Genomic DNA, 27,960 nt, shown 5'->3' on the forward strand with positions numbered 1-27,960 from the left:
TCTTCTGCATTCAATACAATAATACATATCTAAAGCAAAAAGTGTCTAAGGAAGTCTCAATTATATGGCTGATTGTAAAAGCAATCTGCCAATCGATGACAGGTTGGAGGGAATGGGCAGGACTAGAAATACCCATTCACCAGTGTAAATAATGAGCAGACCAGCCAGAAGAAACAAGGCATGACATTGCCTTGCATCACAGTGCTGGTATGTTCCACTAACAGGTTAAAGTTTCTATTATAAGGACTGGGCTTCATATAAGCTACACAAATAAAATGTATCAAAAAGAACCACAGAAAGGTAAGACTGAAGTTATAATGAATATTTGGAGTGTTCCTTTAAATTCAAAGAACTCTTTTGGAAGATGTTCTGCTGAATAACAAACATCTGTGAAATGCATGGTTGTTAACAGCAGAGGGAGGCCAAGTCACATTAGTAAATACTGTGCTACATTGACCTATTGATAGATAAATGAACATGCACCAATAACTTATAATTTAAAAGTATATTCTGCAAGCGCATAATCTTAGTGCACCTCAAATGCAGTCCCCTTGATCACATGCAACACCCATTCTACCCGTTTAATGTGATTGCAAATTAGCGGCAAATTTCACATATCAAAATAAAAGGACACTCATGGCCTTAGATTACAAACTACCTCTGGTAAATACCAGGTTAGTATTCCCAATATTCGACAACTGCCAGTTAAGTGCTTATTTTACAATCCTCTTCTCATAATCCCATGTGAAATGATATTTGGGATTGGGCTGACATTCTACCAACACATTTTTTGTCTACTTTGATGTTGACCACACTAGATCTGTTACCGTTTTCTGAGGACTAGGGCTTGAAAACAAATACACACAGGGCTCCTGTGTTAAACACATCAGAGGTTATTTGGGAGGTTTAAACAACTTTTGTGCTTCCCCAGGTAAATTTTTCCTGTGTTTAGATGGTCCTGGATATAGCTGCATTTACATGTGTTTAGCCATGCAAAACCAAGCTACAGTCCAGGGATGCAGAAAATTCTTGTTTGTGAAAATGCAGCTAGAATGCATGTAGATGCTGCTAAAGGTGCATTCAGCCATAGCAAAGATTACTCGCTCCCTTCTTGTCAGGACAGGACATCATTACTAGTCTCTCAAGTGGGATTTTCCTCCTACTGTAACATTTTCTTGGAGTCCATTGAGGGACACAGCTCTGAAGAATTCTGGGATGTAGGGTTATGCAAGAGTACTCGCCTAAATACTTGGTATCAGCACCAATACTAGTATCGGTGCATTCCTAGTTAAATGAATTCAAAAGTACACAGAAATGTGGAGGGGTCACGCAAGTAGCAGCAAAATAAATTAGAAAAAACATCTTTGACACATTTAAGAATACGTATAATTACTTGAATTTACATTACACTTATACACTACCATCACCTGATAACTCTGTTTGCATATTCTGACAGCAGCCGGCTGGAAACAGCAGGAGATTCCTTGATCAACACTCTTAAGCATTGGCAGAGGAATCTGTGATATTTTCTTTGTTTAGCCAGCAGGTTGAAAAAAGAAAACGTGTGTGTGTGTGTGTACCCGACTTTAGAGGACAAGCTGACAAAGTACAAGCAACACTCGTTTACCTTTTGCATGACTGCCACAGACACATAAAGTTTTGTCCTGGCTTCTTTACTTGCTCCATCTGTTGACCTGTTGTAGTGGGGTATAGAGAGGGTTGCGAGCCAACTATGTGGCCTTGTACTTGTAATGCTGGTATAGTTGTCACAGGTGTACTCTGTAAAGGAAAGAATAGTTCATAGATCTATTCATACAGAAAAAAAAATGCATTAATGTCATCTGCTTACAGTTTCTGAATTATGAATCACTTCATCCAAAATCTTTAATATGTACTACTATGGACTAAACTAATCTCAACTATATCAATGTTTAAAAAACAAAACAAAAAACAACATTCAGCAATGACAACTTTTTCTCAAAACAGGTTTCCTTTAAAATATATCTCCAGCCAAAACATTTTTTTTAAGTTTTGTATAGAGTTACAGCCTCTGTAAACTTTGTATTGCTGTTTGTGTCCAAATTGAGCACAGCACACTATTTGTTCTCGTGACCATTGTCACATGGACAAAGTGATGGGGAATCAAAAAATGCTGCATCTGTCACTGTCAGCAAAATGAAAAGCCAACAGGGGTCTAACACTTCCCCACTATCTGGAAGTCTAACAAAGTTTTGGATAGAGCTTTACTTAGAGCACAATCAAATCACTAATCTATCCTCTTGGAGCTCTGGCAGCTCAAGCCCTCCCCACCCCACGGTTTATGGCAGGTCTTGACAAGTTTTCTGTACATTTAGAAGCCAGCTGAAAAAGTTAGGAGCCAGGTTTTTATTTAAATGCGTGCGTTAACACGGGTGGGGAACTTTAATTTTTTTTTTTGTATTTTTAATGTAACTTTCTTTTTTTACTATCACATGGGGGGCTCACAACTAAATGTAAACACAGGAGGCAGTGGCTTGGAGCAATAGGCAGCTCGCTATTGGCTATTTTAAATTGCAATAGCAGGCTGGCTATTGCACCCGCCCACTGCCAATCAGCAGAGGAGAACTTTCTCCTTCAGGTCCTCATCTGCTGCTTAACTGCAGGTAGTGGGCGGGTGCAATAGCCAGCCTGCTATTGCAATTTAAAATAGCCAATAGCGAGCTGCCTATTGCTCCGAGCAGCTGCATAGGAGACCCGTCATCGGCTTTCTACCGCTGGCAACAAGTCTCCCATCCAGCGGAAGGGGCACAGCAGAAGCACGGAGGCAGTGCTGGAAACAGTGGGGGCGGTGGTGCAACAACGGGGGCACCCAGCCAGTGGTGGACACTGCAGGGGGCACGGAGGCACTCCTGGACACTGCGGGGGGCATGGAGGCACTGGGAATGCAGAGTCACTGGGTGACAGCAGTCTCTTCTACCCGCTGGGCGCCGGCTGCAGCAGTCTGTCCCCTCCAATCCTGCTGATACAAGCGGGCGAGTGGTGGGGACTCAAGGACACTGGCCGCTGCAGCCGACGCCCAGTGGGGAGGAGAGCAGAGTTGATTGCAGTGAATGGGCTGACTAAAGCCCAGGTGACCTGGCCCCTAGAATTTGTTAAGCCCTGGTTTAAGGTCACTCTGGGGGTCCCTAGGTAACATTAGGGGTCTTGGAGACCCTTGCTGTCTCCATAAAGAGAACCTGTCATGTAAATTGGCTATCACATAGGGGGCTTCTTGGCCGGCCCCCCAATGTGATAGCAATAAAGTTGTGTAAAAAAAAAAGAAATACAAAAATGAAGGAATCAAAAAAATAAAAGCATTAAAAAAATTAAAGAAAAAGTCCTCCGCCCCCACATATACATGCAGATATGCGTCGGGTGCGCCCATGTGCGAAAACAACTATTGCACCGCACGTTACATATAACCCCGAACGTCGGAGAGCAATAATTTTAGGGCCATTAATTACTGATAACACTAAGCTGATGAGCGGTAAAAGCGTTTTAAGCGTCGCCTATGGCCAATTTTCAGTGTGGTCGTTTTTTGTGATCTTGCAGGCGCACGCAATTTTAAGGCTTGACATGTTTGGTGTCTGTTTACCCGACGTGACCCAGTCTTTTATGTTTTAGCAAAAATATGGGTAAGCATAGATGTTTTATAACATAACGTAGGGAACACGTTTTTTTTTTTTTTTACTGTACTTTTTTAATTATATAGTAAAAAAAATAGGGCTTCCGATTATTCCAATGCTGAGAGGGCAGTGTGCGCCCATTCGGCATTTGTCTTCCGAGCACGCCACTAACCCTCCGAAAATCTTAGGATTTTCGGCAGGTTTTCCAGAGTGCTTGGAAGACAAAAGACGTGCGACCATAAAGTAGAAACGGTCGCACTCCTTCCATACACCTGCCGATAATCGTACGATCGCGGAATCACCCGCGATTATCGGACGATAATCGGCCGGTGTATGGGCACCTTAAGTGTGCTTGGACGACATACAGCTTGCTGGTTCATGTTAACACAGAGAAATGCAATTGCCTTTCACTGGAACACCAACTCTATACACAGAACCAGTGTTTTACAGAAGGGGTTCTTTCATAAACTACTGTTTAAACTGTACCATGCTGTTAACATGTACGTGTGTGCGTGTGTAAATGCAAGTACATAGGCATAATAAAGCTGCCTTTCTTTTGTGCAGACTTACTAAAACATTTAAAGTTAAGAACACGGTTTATAAATAACGTGTAGGAACAAACTATAGACTTAAAAGAACCTTTTAGCCCCATTTATCCCATCCTTTTCCATTGAATGTTTCCACATTTACATAGCTTTGAGCCTTGAAAAAGGACGGAATCTGCTGAAATCAAAGAGCTTATGGAACTGTTCACACCATCTCTAGACATGAATGTTTTTTTTATCTGCAGCAAAAACGCATACACAGTAATTTTCATGCTTTTAGGCTATGCTCACGCCATGTCTGGACAGATCTGGAGCAGATCTGCAAACCCATTGCATTTTTACTCCTTTTTTGCCACAATTTTACTGCGATTTTGCTGCGCTCTGAAGCTTTTTTTTTTTTTTTTATAGCTTAAAATGGGCTTTCGGGTGTAGTACAGTGCATTTGCATGGGTTTCCGATGCATTCCACACCAAAGCAAATTAGATGAGCAGTATTTTTTTGTCTGGTCCGGAGCAGACTGCGCTGGAGTGAACAGAGCCCAGAAATACTAATTCTAAATGGTGCTTTCTATCAAATGAGATACATTGTAACCTAATAACTAGATTTAGGGAATAACTCCCAAGGAAAAGTTCTGACTAAGAAAAGAGGCCCAAAGTGCAGGGAACCTAGGGATGCCTGAATGAAAACATGGCTACGTGCAGTAGCACAGAAACATGTTGCGGGGTAACTGAAATAGATGCCATCTCCAAGTAATTACCTGGTGAGTCAAAGGGAGTCTTATGAGACTCCAATGCCAAGGAAGCTCAATGTCCAGAGACCCTTCCAAATGTATGAACACCCCTTTTAGAAGAAGTAGTAGAAGTGTGTTTTGTGATGGGGTGCACCTTCATGCCGAAGGCTTTCCAGAGAAGTAGGAGGAGATCTCCAGCTTCTGGATCTGTGGTCTGAGAAACCATTAGACTTAAAGGGTCTGAAAGTATGCACTGCTAAGGCAGAAGAGGTAGAGGGTTGAGGCTCCCCTGACAATATCACCGATCTCCTGCACTTTGGCAGGGGAATACTGTGTCCGCCCTGGCATTACTAAACATTGCCAAGAACTGCTCCAAAGAGATGATGTCCTTCGAAGGGAAGACAAATCAGAGTGTCCTATGCATTTGTTCAGACATCAGAAACACATATTCATAGGCATGATAAACAGTCACAGCTAAAGCACAAGGCTCCAAACATCTTCTCTATAATACAGGGACTTACCCCAGCAGTGGAAGGAAGCTCTCTAAACAGGTTAATCCACTGACATGGTTTGACAGATCAGAGTTACCAGCAACACAAGACGGAGGGGCAAACCAGTTAACTAAAACGTCTAAGGAGGGAATTCAGTGAAGTTACCAAAGGTAAGTATACCTTCAACCCATGTATTGGAATTTCACAACACAAAACACACATTAGTAACCCCTTCCAAAAGGGGGAATGCCCTGGCAGAGTCTCAGGTGGTGCCAAGGACCTTTCAGATTGTTTCAAGTCCACATAGATGAAGTTCTCAAACACTAGGTGTAGCAGAAAGGTCTTTGTAACTACAAGAGCTGTAAAAGACCCAAGGCTATAGCAGTTGTCTGACTGACTGATCTTCCAAATGCAGCTTGATATGCACTACATAGTACAGAGCTAGTTCTTAATGATTGGTCTGAGACAGTCCTTAGTCTTGTGTAAACTAAGGGGGAGAGGTTGAGGCCATTAACCACTTCCCACCAAAGATGAAGGTGGTCTTTCTTCCATTGTGGCTGCTGACATCCCATACAAGATGGTAGCACCCAGCAGTAGTCTCAAGGCCTTTGGATGCCTACACAAGGAAAGTTCTTAAGGATAAAAGGCAAAAATAACCTAAATGCATAATATAAATGAATAATCTTATAGGAAGGCTGTAGCTGAAATGTGTATTTCCACTTTCACAGCTAAATTGGGACAACACCTATTTTTTGTCACATGTTCCCATTTATATAGCATAGGCTAAACAAAAAAATAAAAATGCTTCTTGCAGTTTAAATAGTTTTTATTTTTGACGGGCTGTGAAGGATAAGAGGTCGGAGGTGGCTCGTCCATTGTATGTGAATGATGCTTATATGATAAAACACAATCCACAAATTTCAGTCTCAAGTCTTTCTATGAGGACAGACCACTGTGAAAAGGCTAAGGGCCCATTCACACCAAACACAGTGTGTTATGGCCCGAACACACTGGATTGTATTGCGGCCAGTCCACTTTGTTGTGGGGAGGGAGAGGGCATGGCGGTGCATTGAACTCAATGGCACTGTAGCCACGCCCTCCGGGCTCAATGCGATCGGCCGCACGGGAACGCAAGGCACATCAATGCCTGTGGTCAAGTCAGAAAAAAAAATAGTGCTTACAGCATTGTGACTTGTGATGTGACTTGTTTTCCCATGCGACCATCACGCCCCCTAACAAAGTGAGCCGACTGCAATACGATCCAGTGCGTTCCGTCCAGAGCGCACTGATTCTGGTGCGAACAAGCCCAAAGTAAAACCTGGAGTCAGCCATCTTGCCTGTTATAACAAAACATCTAAAAAGGAAAGACTTTTTTTATTTTTCTTTATGCTCTGTAAATAGCAACACATACTGAACATAGACATGGGTTTTCTCAAATTTGACTGCAAAAGCGGAAATACACTTTAAATTAAACCCATTGCTGGCGCCACGTGGTTTAAGATATATAATTGCTCTTGTTATGACCACAGATCACATTAATTCTTTAACAAGCCTGCAATGCTTTTATGTGGTATAGTGATCAAGTCATCACTATGTTGTTATTTTCTTTTTCAGTAATAAAACATTTAAAAATAGAAAACTAGGCAAAATATAAGTCCTGAAATTCACTAGAACCAGAAATAGTTTTTTCCTGTAGACATCACTTTTTGACAATTCAGATTAAGAACTACAGCTATATTAGTATACAGGATTTTTATAGTGCCAACAGTTTGCGCAGCGCTTTACAATATAAGGAAGACATTACAATCACAATACTATTCAAGACAAGATGGTAAGGAGGGCCCTGCCCGAGGCCTTACAATCTAAAAGGGAGGGGCAAATGATACATGAGGAGGGAGCTGCGTGGGGATGAATTGTTTGAGAAAGCGATAGTTCAGGTTAGGTTGAGTGGTTAGGTTGAGGTGGGATAGGCTTCCCTGAAGAGATGAGTCTTTAGCGATCGCCGAAAGGCAGTCGGAGTGGGAGATAGACGGACAGGTATGGGTAAGGAGTTCCATAGGATGGGAGAGACTCTAGAGAAGTCCTGGAGGCGAGCATGGGAGGAGTTGACGAGGGAGCTGGAAAGCAGGAGGCCTTGGGAGGAGCGTAGGGGGAGGTTAGGGTGATACTTTGAGACAAGGTTGGAGATATAGGCGGGGGCAGAGTTGTGGATGGCTCTGTAAGTGATTGTTAATATTTTGAATTCTATCCTTTGGGTGATTGGGAGCCAGTGCAGGGATTGGCAGAGGGGGGTTGCAGACACTGAGCGGTTGGTTAGGTGGATAAGTCTGGCAGCAGCAGTCATGATATACTAAAGGGGAGGAGCCTGTGTAGAAGTAGGCCAATGAGGAGGGAGTTGCAATAGTCAAGACGAGATATAACAAGTGACTGGATGAGTAGTTTTGCAGTTTCATTGGTGAGGAAGGGGCGTATTTTGGAGATATTATAAAGGTGAAGACGGCAGGATCTGGATAGGGGATTGGATGTGGGAAAGAAAGGTGAGGTCCGAGTCAAGGATGACACCTAGCAGTGCACCCTGGCATGGGGGGAGGGTTGGACAGTTGTGTTCTCAATCATGATCGAAAAGTTGGGGGAGGGTGCACGGGGTGGAGGAAATATCATGAGCTCAGTTTTTGAAAGATTGAGCTTTAAGAAATGTTGTGACATCCAGACTGATATGTCAGTTAGTAAGTTAGTGATCCGTAAGGACACTGAGGAGGTGAGTTGTGAAGTGGAGAGATGTATTGTCGTCAGCATAGTGATGGTACTGGAAGCCATGGGAGGTGATCAGCTGACCAAGAGAGGAGGTGTAGATAGAGAAGAGAAGGGGTCCAAGAACAGAGCCTTAAGGTGGCCCCAACAGAAAGGGGAAAGAGGAGAGGAAGAGGTAGATTTGTAGGTTACACTAAAAGAGCGTAGGAGGAGAACCATGAGAGAGCAGAGACTGGTAGGCCAAGAGAGTGAAGTTTATTGAGGAGCAGCAGGTGGTCACTGCTATAGTCAGACATGGAGAACCAATTGTTAAAAAAATCAATAAAAAAATCCATATAGCTTCATGTATGTGATCTGTAAATAGCTAACTTTTTGTCTACTGTATGGCCACTAAGCGTGGGCTAATAGGGTGAAAAACTTATACATGAAAATACACACTCATTTGGTACATTACCCACATACAGGATTAAAAAAAACACAACTATGTAATATAATACAATAGTACAGTTCATATAAATGAGCCACATTTTGAAATTGCAAAACCCACAACTTCAAATCTTATCTTAAAATGCAGAATACCGAGGGTAAGGTAAGAAGAAAGCAGTGGGTCTTAAGAAGAGTGCCTTCAAGCAATGTGTTGCCATATTCCTATCTCACTATCCTTTATCTCATTTAGTTAGTAAACTCTCAGTTACATGGCACCCATGGGGATCGGTAGATGCTGGATAACTGTAGTTTCTGGTTGCTTGAGAGTTAATAGTAAAAGGTGCCCATACACCTTACAATTATCGTTTGATTTTCATCCGCGATCGCGGTTTTGTCCAATAATCAGCCAGTTGATGGGAAGTGCATGATTTCAATTACTTTTCAACTGACTGAATTTGGTTGCACAGGTAGACTAGAAAACTTTTGTTGAAACGGAGGAAAGAAACAAAAAAAAACAAAAAAAACTATAGATTAGTGGAGTTCTTGTACAACAAAAATCGCAAACGAAAATCTGTTCTGTTGATCGACTAAATTCAGCCAGTTAGATCTGCTAATGAACAATAATCGAAATCTACGTTGGTCTGTGCATGATTGGCTATTTGAACGACAATTGAACAAGGGTGTGATGTCAGGAGAAAGAAAATTGAACGATGGTTGTAAGATGTATGACCACCCTAAAGGTGGCCATACACTTTACAACCATCGCAAGACCTTAGTCTTGCGATGGAAAGTAATTAACCACCTCCGGGCCGGCCGGCCCGAGCTCTCTAGATCTGAGCGGGTGTCTTTAGACGTCCGCTCAGACACGCCCCCCCCCCGCGCGCGGGAAATGGCCGAAATTTAAACAGGCAGCGATGCCTGTTACCATACAAGCGATCCGCCAGCTGTAGAGCCGGCGGATCGCGTGTATGGGGTGCTGATCATCAGCCGAAAATCGTACAATTCTCGGCTGGTTTTCTACCATGCTCCTTAGACCAAAGATGTGCGACTGTACAGTAGAAACGGTGGCACGTCTTCATTCACAATGCACGATTCTCGTACGATCGTGGGATTTCCCGCGATTCTCGTACGAGAATCGTGCAGTGTATGGGCACCTTAACTCTCAAGCAACCACCTAGATTCCGCAGCCAACAGGTGAATGTAAGCAGCTGGGAGCAATAGCCAGACTGCTATTGGCGATTACAAATGGCAATAGCAGGCTGGCTATTGAAATCACACCAACTGAGCAGACCAGAGAGAAAGTTCTCTCTCAGGTCCACTCCTCAGCTCAGTGTGTGGGTGGGTACAATAGCGAGCCCGCCACTGCAATTTGAAAAACGTACGATCTGCCCATCTTGGACAGGTAGATTGTACTTGCGATGAGTGGCGGGCTTCCGATGACCGCAATGCCGAACGGGCAGTGTGCGATTGCGCACACCGGCCCGTGCGGCTTTTATCTTGCGAACATGCCACAAACCAGCCGAAAATCGTACGATGTTCGGCTGGTTTTCGAACATGTTCCTAAGATAAAAGTTGTGTGACCTTACAGTAGCAGAGGTCGCACACCTTCCACACACTTTGCGAGAATCGCACGATCGCGGGATTTCCCGCAATTATCGCAAGGTGTGTGGGCACCTTAAGTCTAGTTTACAACTGATGAGGAAATCTGCCAGCACAGGACAGACAGGGTAAATGATGTTAACCTTAACCTGCCCACCCCCTTTGCATTCCAGAGCAAAACTAAGTACAGGGAACAACTTTTGTTCAAAATTAAAACATGGTGTGCAAGCAACAATTTAAAAAAAGAAAAGTAATGATTTGTGAATAAGGTGGTGTAATAAAAATAAAATAGGTGTTGATCTCAATTAGGCTGTAAAAGTGGAACTACCACAGAGCAGAAACAAAAGCCTGTTACTCCTGTAAGCATGAAAAGTCCCTTGTACTGTACATGACTATTTTATGCTAGTTTGTTACCAAAGGCTGAGCTTAAACAATTTTGAGGTTTAGTGCTTCCCCATGGAGCCAAGACCCATTCACTATTCCCCAGTTCAAAAAAAGAACTCCTAATGGCCATTCAGGTCCCCGGTTTTAATCTGATGCTGTGGTGGGTGGGACTTAGACACACTACGTGAAACTAGGATATACTGTACATTAGGGCTGCAACAAACAAATATTCAATAATGAGAATCATTGTCAACAGTTCTATTAATTAGTTGGTTGGATCCCCTAGTTCTCTCCTCTGCACTGTCCCCTCCCAGCAGGGATCAGAGGGGACGCATACACTGCAGCTGGTGGCCAGCAGTGAGGAGAGCTCTCCCAAACCTTTAAAGTGGAAAGATAACACTAGGGGTCTAATAGACCACTAATGTCACCTTAAAGAGAACCTGTTACCTCCAATGTGCTATCACATAGGGGGCTTGTAAGCCCCTTATGTGACAGCAATAAAGTAAAAAAAAGAAAACAAAAACTGCCAGCAAAAAAAATACAAAATTAAAGTCCCCTCCCCCATTCTAACACGTCGGGTACACCTATGTACGAAAACGGTAATTGCACTACATGTCTGGTATCGCAGCGTGTGCCAGGGTAAGAGCGATGATTCAGGGCTAACTCTAAACTGATGGCCGGGCGCGTGTGTGTGTCAAACAACTGAAGTGAACTTTATATGTTTGGAACACTCCATTTGTGTATTTTAACATTTTAAATTACATTTTTTTTTTATCCCATCACTCGAAAGAAAATCGCCCAACGAATCGATTATGAAAATATTCGTTAGTTGCAGCCGTACTGTACATGATGCACAAGACAGACTTTTTTGGCTAATGTAGACACCCTTTTAGTTACTGCTATTAAGCATTACAAACAAGTACTTTACATTTACATATCAAAACAGTTTTAAAATGAGTCATTTACAAAATACACCCTTCTCTGCACACAAAGAATGAGGTAGTCAAGTCACAATATAAAGGCTTCAAACAAGATTATTTCTGTACATGAACCCTCCATCACCACCTCCTAAAATGATAGAAAACTATATACCACCACCATTTAGTAACCCCAAACAGAAGTCTACTCTAATTACTGATCAGCAGTCACCTTAACAACTTTAAGATCCATTTATCTAGCCATAGAAAATAAAACATTAACAGCACGTCATGGTAGCATGGCTTTCCAAAACCAAATATTATAGTGGAAAATAAGATGTGAAACAAAATCGCTGCTTGAGATCCCATTCAAGTATTTTAAGGAGAATTATTGCAGTGAGCAATTTGTTACGTTGCCTTTAGGCCTGGTTCACACCTGTACATTTTGTAGCGCGTTCAACGCTCTACGAACGCTCTACAAAACGCTCAAACATTAAAATCCCATTGTTTTCTATGGGTATGGTTCACACCTTGTCGTATTTCAGCCCGTCTGAACGCGCTACAAAACGGCCTACGCCTGAAAAGGTACATGAGCGTTTTTGTCGTTTCCATTGGGATACAGCCAAGTAGCCCTCGGAAACGCGCGTTTGTCGTGCGTTTTTTTTAACCGCGAATCGTGGTAAAGACGCGCATCATGAAATGCGCTACAAACGCGCATATTCGATACCCCTAGGTGTGAACAGAGCCTTAGATAATTTCACGCATACACAACAACAATAAATGAGGTAACCATCACCTCATTTACATAATGTAACAAAGAGCCCATCAAATATCTATACATCCATATACAGAATTCTCATGATGTCAAAACAAATAATGGGAATCCCTAATATATATATAAATTCTGTGCACATTCAGAATCTCAAAACCATTTGTACTCATCTTTCTTATAAAAGGTCTTTTTTGGGCCTAAACACTCACCATTACATGCTTTTATTTCATGCTATGGACTGTACACCTTTGTAGCAGTACGTAAAAGGAGAACTATGAGATGAGTGATTTCCACTCACCTCATAGTTCTAGCCGACGTGTGACAATGAGACTGTCACAGGTCGGCTCACCTCTCGATCCTGTCACGGCTCTCTGCCGTGACAGGGGAGGGGTGGATTCCTCCCTCCCCGATCCGAACGGACGGGGGAGGGGGCAGGTACAGCTGGCTCTGCCTCTTGATAGGCAGAGCCAGCTGTCACTCACGCAGCTGGGCGTATCTCGACATTGATGTCGGGATCCGCTCCGGCGTCTCAGTATACCGTGAGCTGTATCTCGCGGTATACTGAGCTTAGGGTAACGGGAGGACGCTAGTTTGTGTCCTCCCTTACCGTAAGGAGAATTATGGGGAAAAGCCCTGGCCCCATAGTTCTCCATTAATGTCTTGTCTTTGAGACCAATGGCAGAACATGGCAATCAACACATTCTTGCTGTGAGTTCACTTTGTTCTCCTGCTCTGTGTTTATTGTGATGAGACCAATCTGTTGCTAAATATCTGTGCTAAAAAGGCCACATGTGACAAAGTCCAATATCAAATGGTTAACCACTTGTCGTCCAGAGCAACTTATTACTATTTGCACACACATGATAAAATCTGAATTTCTGGCTAAAAGAGCTTCAAATCCCCAAACAGTGATATCTTTTCTGAAAGCAGGGGCCCTGTAGAATAAAAAAAAATGCTAGTTGTAATTTTTTATGTCGCACGGTATTTGTGCAAATGTTTATCAAATAAGTATTTTTAGGATAAAATGCACTTAAATGAAATTTAATGCACAGAAACAGAATATAATATCCAATTTTTTGGTAAAATATAAAAGTTGGGGTCACACCAGGCAAAAAGATACCAAACATGTCAAGCCTCAAAATTGTGTGCATCCGTGACAGCAAAAAACTACAATACCCAAAATTTTCCTTGGGGACAATTAAAAAGCTTTTACTGCTCATCAGTTTAGTGTTAAAAGTGATTGATGACCCTAGAATTATTGCTCTCAATCTGACATTCGCGGCAATAGGTAACGTGTAGAGCAATTTTATTTTCGTTTTTGCACGCTGGCGCACCGATGTGCGTTTGTGTACGTATGTGCATGCACGTGGGTGCGGGGGAAATTTTTTTTTGCATTTTTTAGGTTACTTTAATTATTGTAAATGTCTTCTTTTTTTAACTTTATTGCCATCACAGAGGGGGCTAACAAGGGATTTATAAGACGCCCTAATGTCACATAGGGACCCCAAAGAAGCTGATGAAGCAGAGATCTGCTTCACCAGCTTCTATTCCTGGCTCTAAGAGTCGGAGAATGTAAAAAGTGACAAAGGAAGTTATGTAATAAAAAGTCACTTCCAGGTCCTGACGATCTCTTTCTGATCGATGCGGGGAGACCTGCTGTGCCCGTCCCTGGCCCGCATGGGGGACAGCGGAGCCGGGGGGTTTCAGCAAACTCCACCAATTGGTACAAGCAATTTGGCGGCTGGATCGCTTGTACCGGAACAGCAATCGCCTGCTTTTTACGGTGATACCGAAAACCCTGCAGCAGCAGCAGCTGTGTTCTTGGTATAACCACTTCAGTGGCCAGCCGTATATGGGCCACCAGCAGCAAGTGGTTAACAAGACCTCACATCAACAAAGGCTGGAATGCAAATACAAATAGAATTTTATAAGAAGATTAGTAGATTTTTAAATCTATATTTTAGAAGTCCTATTACATTAGATACCAAGAATTTTATGTTGACCATATAATGTACATAATTAAGATTACATCCTAATCCAAACTCTAAAAAAAAAAAAAAAAGTCTGCACATTCACCTTCCTCCCCCCTTCCCAACTATGCTTCAGATACATAAAAGGTCATGGGAAAATGCAATGGAGAGATGACCAACAGGTAGCAGCTCATAGTAAGACATCACCACTCTATTAATCTACTCTTTGTAACATTCAAACATTCGCAACCTCAGAAAAATGACATCTTATGTTACAACAGACGGACTTACCTGTGCAACTACTGTTTGTACAAACGTATGTGGATGCTGCTGCTGCTTTTGGTGAACAGCACTTTCTATTGCTACTTTAGCTACAGTGCTTGGATCTACGCCAGCTGGCACAGCAACCATTGTTGCGCTACAGCCAGCATTATTAGGGTCACTGATTGTAACAATCCGTACTCCCACTTTATTGGGAATGACCGGGGCAGATTCCCTGTCACTGTCCTCTGCTGGTCGTTTAATAGATTTGCATTCCATTGTTCCATTAGTTGACCGTACATCCGCAGGTAGAGTAGGCTGAACAATTCTAGATCCTGTATGGGGCAACGCTATAACTTGATGACCTGGTAAAATGGTGGCTGTAGACTGAGTAGGGATGACTACAGACGGACGCTGCTGAGGCACATCTGAATTCAAAGTGGAAACTACAGGTCCATTGGGTAAATCTGTGGGGTTACCACAATGCAATTGATTTGAAAGGTTTGAAGCATCACGACTGCTGCTTGCAGTATGTGATGAACTGTTAGGTGCTACAGGTCCATTGGATAGCCTTTCCACTTGTTCACCTTTGGCAGTAACTTGTTGAGAAGAACCAAGAAGCTCTTGTTGATCCACAGGAGATATTTCACCATTTCCTACGTGGTTGGAAGTTTTGTGATTTGGAATGTTTTTGCTCAAATGTGAACAGTCTTCCTTTTCAAAATCACAAATCCCATTAACTTGTGGCCGTTTAAAGTCAGTTTTACTCTCCTGTGCATCTGCCTGCTCAGAGCTTTGCTTTGTGGAAGCTCCGTTTTCCCCCAATTCCATAGATGACCCATTAGGGACCAGCTGGCTGGCCTCTGTCTGAGCTTTCCCTGAGTTTGAAGGAGGTAGACTGGAGTCATACTTTTTACCATTTAAGAGGCTTCCTACTTGAACATCCTTTTCATTAGTTTCCCCATTGCTGGTGTTTGCAGAACCTTTTGGACAGGAAGGATTTTCCATAACTTCAATTTTACGTTCATGAACATGCAAACCTGTAGCTTCCTTTGCTTCTTCCTCCTTTTGGCAAATTATCTTATCACCCCTAAAAGGGGGAGACGTGGTAGATCCTGGTAATGGTCCACCTGGTTGTGTAAGAGCAGCAGAAAGAGTTTGTACCTGTAATCCAACTCCTGTTTGTGCCCCACTCATTGGTGCAATGATCTGAGGTGTACTTCCCTGGCTTACTGTTGCAGTAGCAAAGCTTGTGTTTGGCACGACTGTTATTGTCACTTGATTGCCTGTAGTCCCTTGGAAAATTGTTGCTGGGGAATTTGATATCAACTGGCCTGGCAATATTTGCAAGTTTGAAATTGGGACAGTTTGGTTCGGCATGGTACTCTGTACTAACTGAACATTTTGCTGTCCAACCAAAATTTGTTGAGTAGCAGGTTGACCTTGTACTCCAAATGAAGGCGTTTGATTATTAGCTACTTGATATACCACCTGAGGACTTGGTGCTCTTGCATTGTTGGGGGGTGGTATTTGAGGAGCAGGAAGTATGAGTTTTCCTCCTGGAGTAGAAGGTCCCCGTTTCGGAAGCAACAGCTGTTTTATTAAGCTGGACTCACCAGGAGTAGAAAGTCCAACGTTTGCATTCTGAGCTTGCTGTTGCTGAATTTGTACTTGTACAGGCTGGGGTGACTGTGTCTGCTGAGTTTGCACTTGTGCCTGTTGTTGTGTTTGGGGCTGTTGGTGAGGTGCTGGTGATAACTGTTGCCTTTTGACAGAAAGCATTTGGCTAACAGTTGGAGGAGGTCCTTGTGAAACTGGAGTGGTTGGGGGAGATGTCATAATAGGTGGGAGCTGGTTATTTGGAGATGGTAAAGGAGATGATGAAGGTGCTATACCTGGCTGCCCAGTTAACTGAACAGTCTGCCCAGTTTGAATGGCAGCAGGATTAGTGAGAACAATTTGGTGAATGGCTGGTGCATATGCTTGTCCATGTTGAGCTGGCTGACTTACAATGACAACACTCTGCTGGGGCTGCTGCTGTTGGGGCTGTTGACCCACAGCAGTAGATGAAATTTGCTGAGAAGAGTGGGGTTTGGGAGCAATATTCTGGAAACCAATACGAGAGCCTTGTGGATTTTGAACACCAGCTATAGTAACCACCTGTCCAGTGGCAACCTGGAAACTCTGTACAGTTGATACAGATGTTATGTTAGATGATGTTGTTACATATTGTTGAGGAGTTATAATGACTGTATCCTTCTGCTGGCTGGAAGCTGAAGACTGCTGTGACGGAACCTGCACAGTCTGCGAAGATGTGGTAATCAACTGCTGCCCTTGTTGAATTCCTGCTGTGCCTGTTGGCATATTTTGAACTCTGCCAAATATGTGACCTTGAGGTACAGCTTGCTGAATAACTGCTACAGGTGTTCCTGATGCTATCTGTCCAGGTACCACTGTGTGGTGTAATGGGGACTGCTGCTGAATAACAGATGGATGGTGAAAATACGCCTGAGAACCTACTACAGCAACAGACGACTGCTGTCCTGCATTGCTGTGATTTTGAACAATTGACGCTTGCGTTGTTCCTCCGAAAGAGATGGTGACAGGAACCCCTGAATGCTGAACAGAACCCTGTATTACTGCAGCTTTTACTACTTCACACGAAATTGGAGTTTTATTCTGAATTACAGTCACAGTAGTATTCTGCTGATGCTGAGTTTGACTTAGAGGATTCTGTGGTATCCGGCAAAATGTCTGTGCCACACTGTGGACACCTTGAATAGGAAACGACATTTGTGTTGCTGCCAGATTAGGAGCTTGATTAGCTGACGGAATTCTCAGGAAAGGATTTGCAACTCCTTGTGGCATCCCTGCAAACACAAAACAAGTATCAGTCTATCTGTCCAGAAAACAAAACGTGTCGTCATGATTGCTTACATGCATATACAGACTTGTTGCCACTTAAACAAGGATATTTGGTGATAGATGTTTTTATATAAAGGGCCTTAAAAATCATGCTCTTCAGTATGGGCCCTTGCCCACAGGTAAGCAATAGTCGTTTACAGTGTGTTACCACCACAGAAGCTAAAATGTGCTGTCAGGTGCAGGTTTCCACGTATCCATACATTTTAATATGAAAAAGGTAAACTGTCATATGAAACCTGCTATTGTTACCCTGCTAAAAATGTCAGGTGTCATGATAAGCATCTGGATTCAATACTAAGTCAGGGGTGCCCATTAGGTAGATTGTGATCTACCAGTAGCTCTCAAAGCTGATGCTGGTAGATCACGAAGGGTGTGAATGTCGGCCCCTTTATTCCATTTTGGTATAATAGCAGTGCACACATGATTACCTACCAGCCCGAGTCTGCTGAGCCAAGTTCCCTGACACCTTCCTGGTGGATACTGGTGGTTGAAGTGCTATGTATTACATCAAAGAATATTACTTTACACAGCCTGTTGCACTGCACTGTTTGCAAAATACAGCAATGTGAGCCAGAAGAGAGAGCGGAGAGACAGACAGAGAGAGAGGAAAGACAGCCAGGGGAGAGAGCAAGGAGAGACAGCCAAGAGAGCGAAGAGAGGCAGCCAGGAGAGAAAATGAGGAATGACAGCCAGGGGAGAGAGAGAGAGAGAGAGAGAGAGAGAGAGAGAGATAGAGATAGAGGAGAGACAGCCAGGAGAATGAACTTAAGGAGAAATAGCCAGGAGAGAGAGCAAGGAGAGACAGCCAGGAAAGAGAGCCACTAGAGCGAGGAGAGACAGCCAGGAGAGAGAGCAAGGGAGGTTTTTTTTCATTGGTAGATCTCATGTAGCTCGTCATTTGAAAAGTAGATCTTAACACAAACATTTTGGGCACCCCTGCTTTAAGTATACTTCAAGTATTCAGAAGGGAAATTGCAAGTACTGTTGAGCGCGATCAATGATGAAGCTGTCTTCTTGGCAGAGCGTGGCCGGGAATGTCAAGGAGTGAACTGTCAGTCTGTAACTTTTTTATACTGCAAACAGAAGCATGGGATAAAAAGAGACATGCACTGTGGGAGTAAGGTGACTGAGCTGTGAAAAAGAATACAAAGACTTCTTTATGTACTAACTGTAATGGGCATTTGAATGAATGCAGGCTATGCACACAAATGGATATGTATCAAGTGTTGTGGGATGGATGATGATGATGATGAACTGTGGTTTTAGCAAAAATTGTATTTTCTTGCTTAACTTGGAATATACTTCAAAGACATTTCCATACTTTGGCCTAATTTTTTTCTTCTTAACTACACATATTCAACAAATGCATACTATTCAACCAATGATTTGTACCACTATTTATGTTCTTGAATTCTCACCCAATACTAAATTCAAGACCCACATTTCAGGCATCGAGATATAGGCCTACCGGCTAATCCAGCATTTTGTGCTGGTAGCCAAGATTCTGTACAATGATAGCAATAATTAGAATTTACTATTAAACCACGTGTGTAATAATAATTACATTTAGAATTTAGTAGTATGCAATTATTTTTTTTATATTGAGGTCATCAAAACTCAAATGAAAATCCACGTGCTTTGGAAAAAGTCCCAGTTAGTTATCAGGACAGCTTTGCAGGATAAAAAAAATCATGATAAACTTACAAATAAACTCCTGGCAAAACTCTATTCTAGCAAGAATAATGGCCAGTTCCTTCAAGTGTTTCGTTTTTTGTAGTGCATAAAGTGACTATAGTTCTGCTATGTTTCCCCCAAGCCATATGGCTGCTTTACAAGGAATAGCCAGAAAACCCAATGTATGTAAAGCCGCACTCAACAGCCAGGACCTCCATGTAAAAAGGTTTATTCCCAGGAATCTACCATGTTAGGAGCTTGGCAAGATCCACAGGCTCTGACATGTTTCAACAAAAAGGCTTAATCAGAGACTATGTCAGAGAGAATAGCCAGACAAGTCACAATTATTTCTGTAGTGATTTAATTCTATAACAAACAGACTCTAAGGCTGCCTAAACCTACTGTCAGTGCATTAATACATCATTCCTTCCCTCTCATTCCAAAACCATAACAGGCACTCCCTCAGTCGACAAGATTTGAAATTCTGGTAGGTGTACAATCAATGAGAATTTATTATAGTAAATAAATATAGTTGCATAATGCTTGGGAGCATTTGGTTAACATTGCAATAACAATTCAGTAAAGAGAAATAAATGAAAAAATATAAAATGTGAACCTGCTGTATTTGCATCAGGCACCAGATCTGTCCTGGCAGCAGGGGACGGTTGCTGCTGCTGATAGTACATCTGAATTGGAAGTGGTAATGCCCTTCGTTTCACACCGGAAACATGAATATGAGCTTGTCCATTATTGTTCGGGTCTTCTACTCGCTTTATGTTATGATTTGGGAATACAGACCTGCAAAAAATGCACAATAACTATACAAATGATCATAAACATAACTAGCATTAATATAAATGTATGCCTAAACTAGTAAGGAAGGATCAAAAACAGGGCGAATGTCAGTCATTTATACTGATTTTTTTTTTAAATAGTGTATTTTGATGCTGCAGACAAAGCTTTGCCCCACAGTATAGCTAGCCTAGGGACTAGGTATTGTCCCTGCCCTTAGCCTGTTATTGAACAGTGAATGTTAAAAGCAGCAGACCGCTTAGCCCATCTTTCTGCCCTTATTAGCATGTTCATAGTTAGCAGATAAGAACTGCAGCACAACCAAATTACTTCCTGTGCTGCTTTTCACTCTACCAGTCTGAGCACTGCTGTACAGGGGATTACAAAACTTGAGAGCACATGAAGCACTTACACCAGTTGCTTTTAAAAATACACAATTTTTTTTTAACCGCCTCCCGGCTGATCGTTGTAATTGAACGGCTGGATGTAACAGGCCAAAAGACGGCCTGTTGACCCTGCCCAATTGCACGCGGGAAACTGCCAAAATGTAAAAACAGGCCGCGATGCCTGTTTACATACAAGCGATCCACCGGAGCGCTTATATAAGGTGCCGGTCTGTGCACCCCCTCTGGTGGTTCCGAGCTCCGCTGTGCCCTGTGCAAGCCCGAGACCAGCATGGTGGCTATGTGACAGGGGATCAGAGGGAGATCGGTACACGATCTCCCTCCAATCGCCTCTCCGGTGTCAGAATGCGGAAGTGATGTAAATTGCGAACGTCGCAGTGAGAGCAATAATTCTAGGGCCATCAAACACTAAACTGATGAGCGTTAAAAGCTTTTAAAGCGTTGCCTATGGTCAATTTTGGGTATGGTAGTTTTTCGCTGTTTCGCTGGTGCGCGCAATTCTAAGGCTTGACATGTTCGTGTATTTACCTGACGTGAGCCCATGTTTTATATTTTACCAACAACCAAAAAATTGGTTCATAGTTTCCCAACATAATATATATAAAAAAAACTTTGTTTTCCTCAAAATTTGCAGTTTTTCCTTAACTGCTTGAAGACCAGGTGTTTAGATCCCCTACCTGGCCAGGCCATTTTTCAGTGTTCAGCGCTGCGGTACTTTGACTGACATTTATTCCGTCACGCAACGCTGTACTGAAATGAATTTTATACCATTTTTTGGGGACAGATAGAGCTTTCTTTTGGTGGTATTTATTTTTTACTATATTCAGGAGAAATGACTGCAAATTTTGAGAAAAAAAAGTTTTTTTTTTACATTATGCTATAAAACAACTAATATTACCCACTTTTTTGGTAAAATATAAAAGATGGGGTCACGTCGGGTAAATAGACACCAAACATGTCAAGCGTAAAAATTGCGCGCACTCGCAAAAAGAAAAAAATAAAACCCCCGGTGGTGATTAAATACCACCAAAAGAAAGCTATGCCCCCAAAAATGGTACAAAATTAATTTCAGTAGTGTTGCATGACGGAATAAATGTCAAAGTATTGCAGTGCTGAACACTGAAAAATGGCCTGGACAGGAAGGGGGTGTAAACACCTGGTCAGCAATAGGTTAAATAAAAATGCTTGTGATACAGGTTTTTTTAACTGCCTGAAGTTCAACTATGTTTTAGCATTTACCACTTGAGAACAGAGTAATTTGGAAAAACAGAAGTCTAATTCAAGTAATCTATATACAGTATATGAAATTATCCAACTCTTAGCACAATACGTTTTTTCCCCATCTTTCACCGAAGTATAATTTGTGCTACAATCAACTAATAAAACCGCGCTTAGGTGTAATAGAATAAAACGGTATCAGCTGCAATGCTACCAAGTAAATGATTCTCAAATGATTAATGGCAATGCACTGTGCTAATCCTTAAACAGTATTTATACCTTATACAGTATTTAAAGAGCTTTGCATGCCAAATGATTGGGTGGAAGATAATTACACTTTCTTACATCTATATACACTGTATGCACTTTGATGGATCATTTATTGGGAGGAGAGTGTCTATACTAGAGAATGGATTTTGAGAAGCTTTAAACACATTATAAATACTGTATATTGTGGACTTTTTTTGCACAACAGGAGTATTGCACAATTGGGTGCTTGTTGGCACATGACTTATTATATTTATATGAAAATAATTGTTTGATGAGTATATCACTTACGATATTGCACTTTGACACTTTAAATTTGAGGTTTGTATAAATACTTTTTAGGGTGTAGCGCAGTGCATTGGCATTCATTATAATTTGTGTTTATCTTGAATGTTTCTTAAAGTGTTAACTATATATATCCTGGTACTAACAAGCAAGGATAACAAACAATACTAGGGCAAGACAAATAAAAGGTAGATGGTAACACATTCCGATGATAGATCAGTTATTTCACCTTAGACATTTGTAGAATCCAGACGAGGTCAGAATTCCACCTCTTGCCAGTTTGCTGCAAGTTGAAAGATACTCTGAGTACATTTCCGATCTGGACACAGAGCTATCTGGACTTACTTCAAAATGAGCATTTAACCTGTGGGGAAAGCAGAATAAAAAGGTCCATGTAACTAATTTTTATTATAGAAATTCAGTAATTGTGCTTGCCCATTTTATGTATAGGCACACAAACAATTTGTGCACAAAAACACCTTCTAAAAAATGTTTAATAGTCACAAAATTGGAAATGTTGTTAGCAGAAACACCGCCCAAGCAGTGAAATCATAATCAAGCATTTTATGTTGCAGTAAACAGAATACCAAACTAGATTTGTAAGCCTTCTTTTTCTGTAATCTCTTCAGCAAAAAAAACTAAATAATTTCCACAAAACAGCTCAGAAAGGGAATCTGCAGGACATTTGGTGGTAACATACCTACTATTGCTATCATTTTTGAAGTCCACATTTTCTGTATCATGCAGTATTTCCGTTACTATACACATGTACAGATTGTAAAATGGGTATCTATATTTCATAAAAAGCACTCTCCAACCTGCTAAGATGCATTGTTTTCAGTCAATCAAACCGGACTTGCACTGAGAGGGGAATATTAAAGCACAAGCAGCGTGTATTAAGTAGGAAGCAAGTATGGCTTCTGTCTTGTCCATTAAAGGACAAAGGAAGTCATATACTGTTGAGCTATACCGCCCCCATAAAAATTGTAGGCCAGCCCAGAATAACCCATCTTACACTCAGAATGTCTTAGTGTTTTGCCAATGTCCTAGGAGGATGAATGTACTGTATATTCTGCAAATCTGCTAACTTTTTTTTCTTTACTCAAGATTTCTGCTACAGCGCTGCTTAAAGTGACATTAAACCCTCAGATTTTTTAACATAAAATACTGTAATGTGTGCCTTACTGTAATCCATGGTTGTTTCCCTTCTCTTTGCTGCTCTTCCTTTTAAATCTGTATCTGTTCTCATGCTGGGCAGAACTTCTGTTTTGCAGCAGACTGCCTTGTCTCAGGAATGGATACATGGTGTCTGTGTGTAGGTTTGTATAGGCTTGTAACCTGAGCCAGCACTACAGGAAGAGGCCCTGAGCTGCAAAGGGAAGTTCTCCCCAAGCATGAGAAGACATGAGGATTTAAAAAGGAAGAGAAGCAAAGAGAAGGGGAACTACGATGGATTACAGTAAGGAACACATTACAGTATTGGTTTATGTTAAAAAATCTGAGGGTTTAATGTCACTTTAAGCTGATCTCTACATGGCAACCATCTGGATTGGCCTTACCACACAAACATTAGCCCTGTATCCATTTCAGGATTTTGTACAAAGTGGCCTGACTCCTCTGTGGATCTAGCAGTACCCCATCTGAACAAAATGTCTACCATTTCTAGTGAAGGGTGCACCCCACAGAAAAGGGGCTGGAGCCCCTCTTTAGAAGCCTTGGTCTCTCTGGCAGGTCCAGCTCTGCAAGCTGTGACCTTGACCTGTCAAATCCCGACTGATCAAAGGCCATTAGAAGGAATCAGACCACTATGGTAGTTGATCCCTAGGATCATAGTATGTTTAGTAAAAATGCCTATTGCACGGAGCTACCGTGTAAATAGGTTGTTGGAGATTTCCTCATCTCCTTTCCCAAATAAGGTGTCTAGTCCATGGACACATTAAAGTCCGGACCCACTTCTTCCTCACAGCAAGATGTAGTCAATGCAGAGGATCAGATGATCAGATGATTTAGAAAGCTGGAAAATAAGCTCCTTCTTGCTTTCCAGCAACTGTAGGAACATACTTGAAGAAAAAAAAAGTAACTTGATGAAAAGCAAAGGAGAGAGCCTGCATTTCTCCAAGGAGAGAAGACATCCATTCTCATAGGACACTAGCACAAAAAAAAAAAAAAACACTGAAGCATGATGTTAGTTGGAAGGGTTATACTGGGCTGTGCTTACAGCTTCATTTGCAAGTGCCCAATCTCCTAAAGGCAGCAGCATAACCTAATGCACCTGAATTACTTCAGCTTGTATCCCTTAATGACTTGGTTCTCAACTGTTTGGTCACGACCCTGTGTTTGGTGGGAGAGGAGCGGAGGCACGGGGCAGTGGAGGCTGGGGGGGGTCAACAGTGGGGGAATGCAGAGGCACATCGGCTTCTCCTCCCCGTTGGTGCTGGCTGCAGTGGTCTGTGTCCCCGCTGACTCTGCCGATACAGGCGTGGAGAGCAGCGGGGATTGAAAAGTACACAGACCACTGCAGCTGGCACCAGCGGGGAGGAGAACAGGGAGGAGAGTGGCGGCAGATCCAACTAATCGAATCATCGAATCGATAATGAGAAGCGTTGACAACGATTCCCATTATCGATAATCAATTTTTATGTAGAGACAGGGAGCAACAAGCAGAACCTTAAAAAGCTAAGCTTACCTTTCTGACCATGGTTCATACCCCATATTTAGGGTGTAATATGAAACATGGTCAGTTTGCAAACACCATCCCCGCCCCCACTTACCTGAATAGTGGGATTCTTTCTCCCCGCAGGGTTGTATACATTTTTGAGTGCAGTGTAACTGTGCATGGCTCCACCCACAGTCGTGTCATCCATTCACAGATCCTTTCCAGGATCTGTGAGCGGAGAAACTACAAGTTACATCAGCCACCACAGTAGCTCTCAATGTAGTATTCAATTAATTCTTCCTCCCACTCATGTTACTAAATATCTGTACCTTTTTACGGACATAAACAGGAGAAAAAGTCTGCAGGAGCCAGAGCAATGCACCCACAATCCACTGATCCCGGCTGCAAAGCTTCACTGGAGCTCCAATTCAACAAAAGAAAAATGCAAACATTTTTGATTATTGGAATTTCGTTTTAATACTGTCAGGTACCAGAACACAAGAGGATAGAGCTGCTCCATGTTTCTTATTTACCAGGAATAAAAAGACTTAATTTTCAAAAATCAGCAAGTAAAATGATTGCTACAGCATAGAAGCCACTGCATGAATAAGATAGGTAAAAGAAATTGTTTGCACATACCACTGACAACCGAATTTCTCGCTGTCTATTTCTACAATTCCAGGAGGTACACCATGTGCAGAGGAAGCTCTGGAAGCTAAAAAAAAAAAAAGTTGTTTTTGTTTTAAATTTTTGAAATATCACAGAGAAACCACAACTTTATCAACAGCTTTTACAAATGAACAGAAGTAATAAAACTAAACAGCAATCCTGACAATAATCCATACAAACCTCAGGAGACCTATGGACAAAACCAATTATATGTGCTATCTAATGAAGGGGTTGTCTTTTCCAACCATATGTACCTGCTGAAAATGAATACTGCATCCATGTAACAGAAGGCTCCTGGCTAATGTCACTACAAAAATAACCAAATTAAGCCCTAAAGCCACGGTTCTCAACTGGTGGGTCATTTGAATGGCACCCCAAACACACCTCCCGCCCACAGTTTCATCGGAACATGTGGTACCGCGATGTCGTGCATTCAAGTGCGGTGCGACTTGGGTCGAGATTTAATGACCAAGGACAAAATGTGGGTCATGAGGTTATACAGGTTGAGAACCACTGCCCTAAAGTATATATTATAGTGAAGGTTGTGCAAGCATAGCTCAGAACATTGCGCTACAACTGTTCTACAAAGCTGTTTTAATAGATCAGGGCACATAGAAGGTAGATATAAATAAAATAAACAAAAAACTTTTTTTTTTCCTTTTAACAGAAACATTTTTAAATTACCTGGAGCAGGATTTGGATTGGTTGCAGCAGACACATGCTCAACAGTTTGTGGGCGGATTTCTGACACTACCTGGTTGTTGGAGCTTTGATGTTCTATGAGTTTCACTGCTGTAAGTGCATCAGGTCCAAACATTTGTATGTCCATAGAAATAAGACATACTAAAGTATCTGCAATGATCAAAACAAATAAAGAACTAAGAAAAGAGATCTGCATATGAAGATCTGAAGTACCCATGATTGGATATATACAATTTGATTAAACATACATGCTATAAGATGCATTATTTCTGATATATATTTTAAACAATAACTATGGTAGGATTATACAAAAAGAAAAAAGCTGGCTGCACACTGGGTTCCGCTAGAATAGTTTATTAACCCCTTCATGACTGAGGCCCTTTTTCAATTTTTGCACCCATGTTATATTCCACATTTTAGGCCTGAAAATGACGTAAAACCCCCCAACATTGTATATTTTCTGAATGCCAAAATATCCACCCAAGGTCTGCCCCCTCTGACACTTTTCACCCAATCGCGACTTAGTCTCTACAACTAAGCCTGTGATTGGGTGAAATATGTCATAGAGAGCACAACCTTAGGTGGGACACCAGCAACGTGGTGCATAAACTATTCCAGCAGAACCTGGTGTGCAGCCAGCTTTTCTTCTGTTTGTTTGGGCTCAAATTGGAGCGAGGACATGCTCCCGGCAGCAAGCAATCGGCTTCTCTGAGCTGTGCTTCTTTTGTGCATAGTAAGATTATAGCCTTTGTTACTGCAGAATAAAAGAGTTCATAAACAGCAAAAGGAAAAGCAATGTATGATTTGAAACCCAAGGTGCTAAGTTATTAAGTACATAGGAAAGCAACAAATCTGACCAACTTTTTAAAGTACCTCCAAAGTGTCTTACCTATACTTCTCTCTACATTTGCTATCTTAACACAGGCCACTTCTCCCAGTTCTGTCAGCATATATAGCACCTCAAGAGTAGAGATTACAAGCAGGACATCTGGCAGAGTAAGATGACATATGATTTCTTTGTAGCTATCTTGATCCACATACTCGCAAATAAGAACACCATTATCTTCAGCCTTACACAAGTTTCCTAAGATTTCCATGCCTAATAATAAAAAACAGTAGTCCAGTGTGAAGGTTAGCAAGAACCAAGAGCAATGCTTTTGCTTTCATTGGCAATTAGTACAAAAGACTTACCTCTCATTTTTAAGAACCTGTCCCTGGACATTAGACATTTTGTGATGGTATGAAACATAAGGTGAGTGGTTTTGAAGTCAACAGGATCTAGTTGAAGCTAAAGCAAAAAATATATATTTTAAAATTATAAATAAAACTACATTCAAATAAGCCACTAATAATTAAAGAAGGTTGGGGACTTTTCAGGGTAAGGACTATACGATTTTGAATGAGTGATTTACAGCAGCTGTAGAATCACTCATGGTTTTTTGCCAAGAAATTAAAGTCAATGAAAGGTGTGTGTTGCAGAAATTTCAAGCTGTTGTGCAATGAAGAGGACAGCCATAGCGGACCAGAAATTAGCTGCCTTGAGAAGCATTATAGTCCGCTACAGCAGCAACTCTGTAACATGTTACAAATCCGCAGAGAGATTTGTAGCTGCCACAAATCTCTGCTACAAAATTTCTAGTGTGACATGGCCCTTTGAAAGTCTCCATTTACATAGAGTTTGCTTTTCTCGGCTATTACTATAGCCAGGCCGCACGGAATCCACCCAAAATATCGCACAATGCACGTTTTCGTACCGCGCGAACGTCACGCATGTATGAACTGTGTGAGCATTCCCCTGTGTGAACAGAGCCTTAAATACACTGCAACCCCCCAGTCCATTTTACAAAATGAGAAGGGATTAATTTGTTATCTTTCGGT

The 27,960-nt window shown here is 41.9% G+C and overlaps 1 protein-coding gene across 1 annotated transcript in view; it reads right to left on the reverse strand.

Moving 5' to 3' along the window:
* The window catches only part of ARID2 (AT-rich interaction domain 2), a 74,364-nt gene that overhangs the window by 6,110 nt on the left and 40,294 nt on the right, over positions 1-27,960 (reverse strand). The window contains exons 9-16 of the mRNA XM_018559488.1: positions 27,274-27,370; positions 26,972-27,181; positions 26,065-26,232; positions 25,351-25,426; positions 22,285-22,419; positions 19,706-19,887; positions 14,521-17,360; positions 1,628-1,779 (exon numbers count right to left, since the gene is read on the reverse strand). Of these exons, the coding sequence (XP_018414990.1) occupies positions 1,628-1,779; positions 14,521-17,360; positions 19,706-19,887; positions 22,285-22,419; positions 25,351-25,426; positions 26,065-26,232; positions 26,972-27,181; positions 27,274-27,370 (3,860 nt within the window). The remainder of the gene's footprint in view (positions 1-1,627; positions 1,780-14,520; positions 17,361-19,705; positions 19,888-22,284; positions 22,420-25,350; positions 25,427-26,064; positions 26,233-26,971; positions 27,182-27,273; positions 27,371-27,960) is intronic.

This window comes from Nanorana parkeri, unplaced genomic scaffold, assembly GCF_000935625.1.
Source record: "Nanorana parkeri isolate BGI_ZX_2015 unplaced genomic scaffold, ASM93562v1 scaffold399, whole genome shotgun sequence".
NCBI classification, from domain to species: domain Eukaryota; kingdom Metazoa; phylum Chordata; class Amphibia; order Anura; family Dicroglossidae; genus Nanorana; species Nanorana parkeri.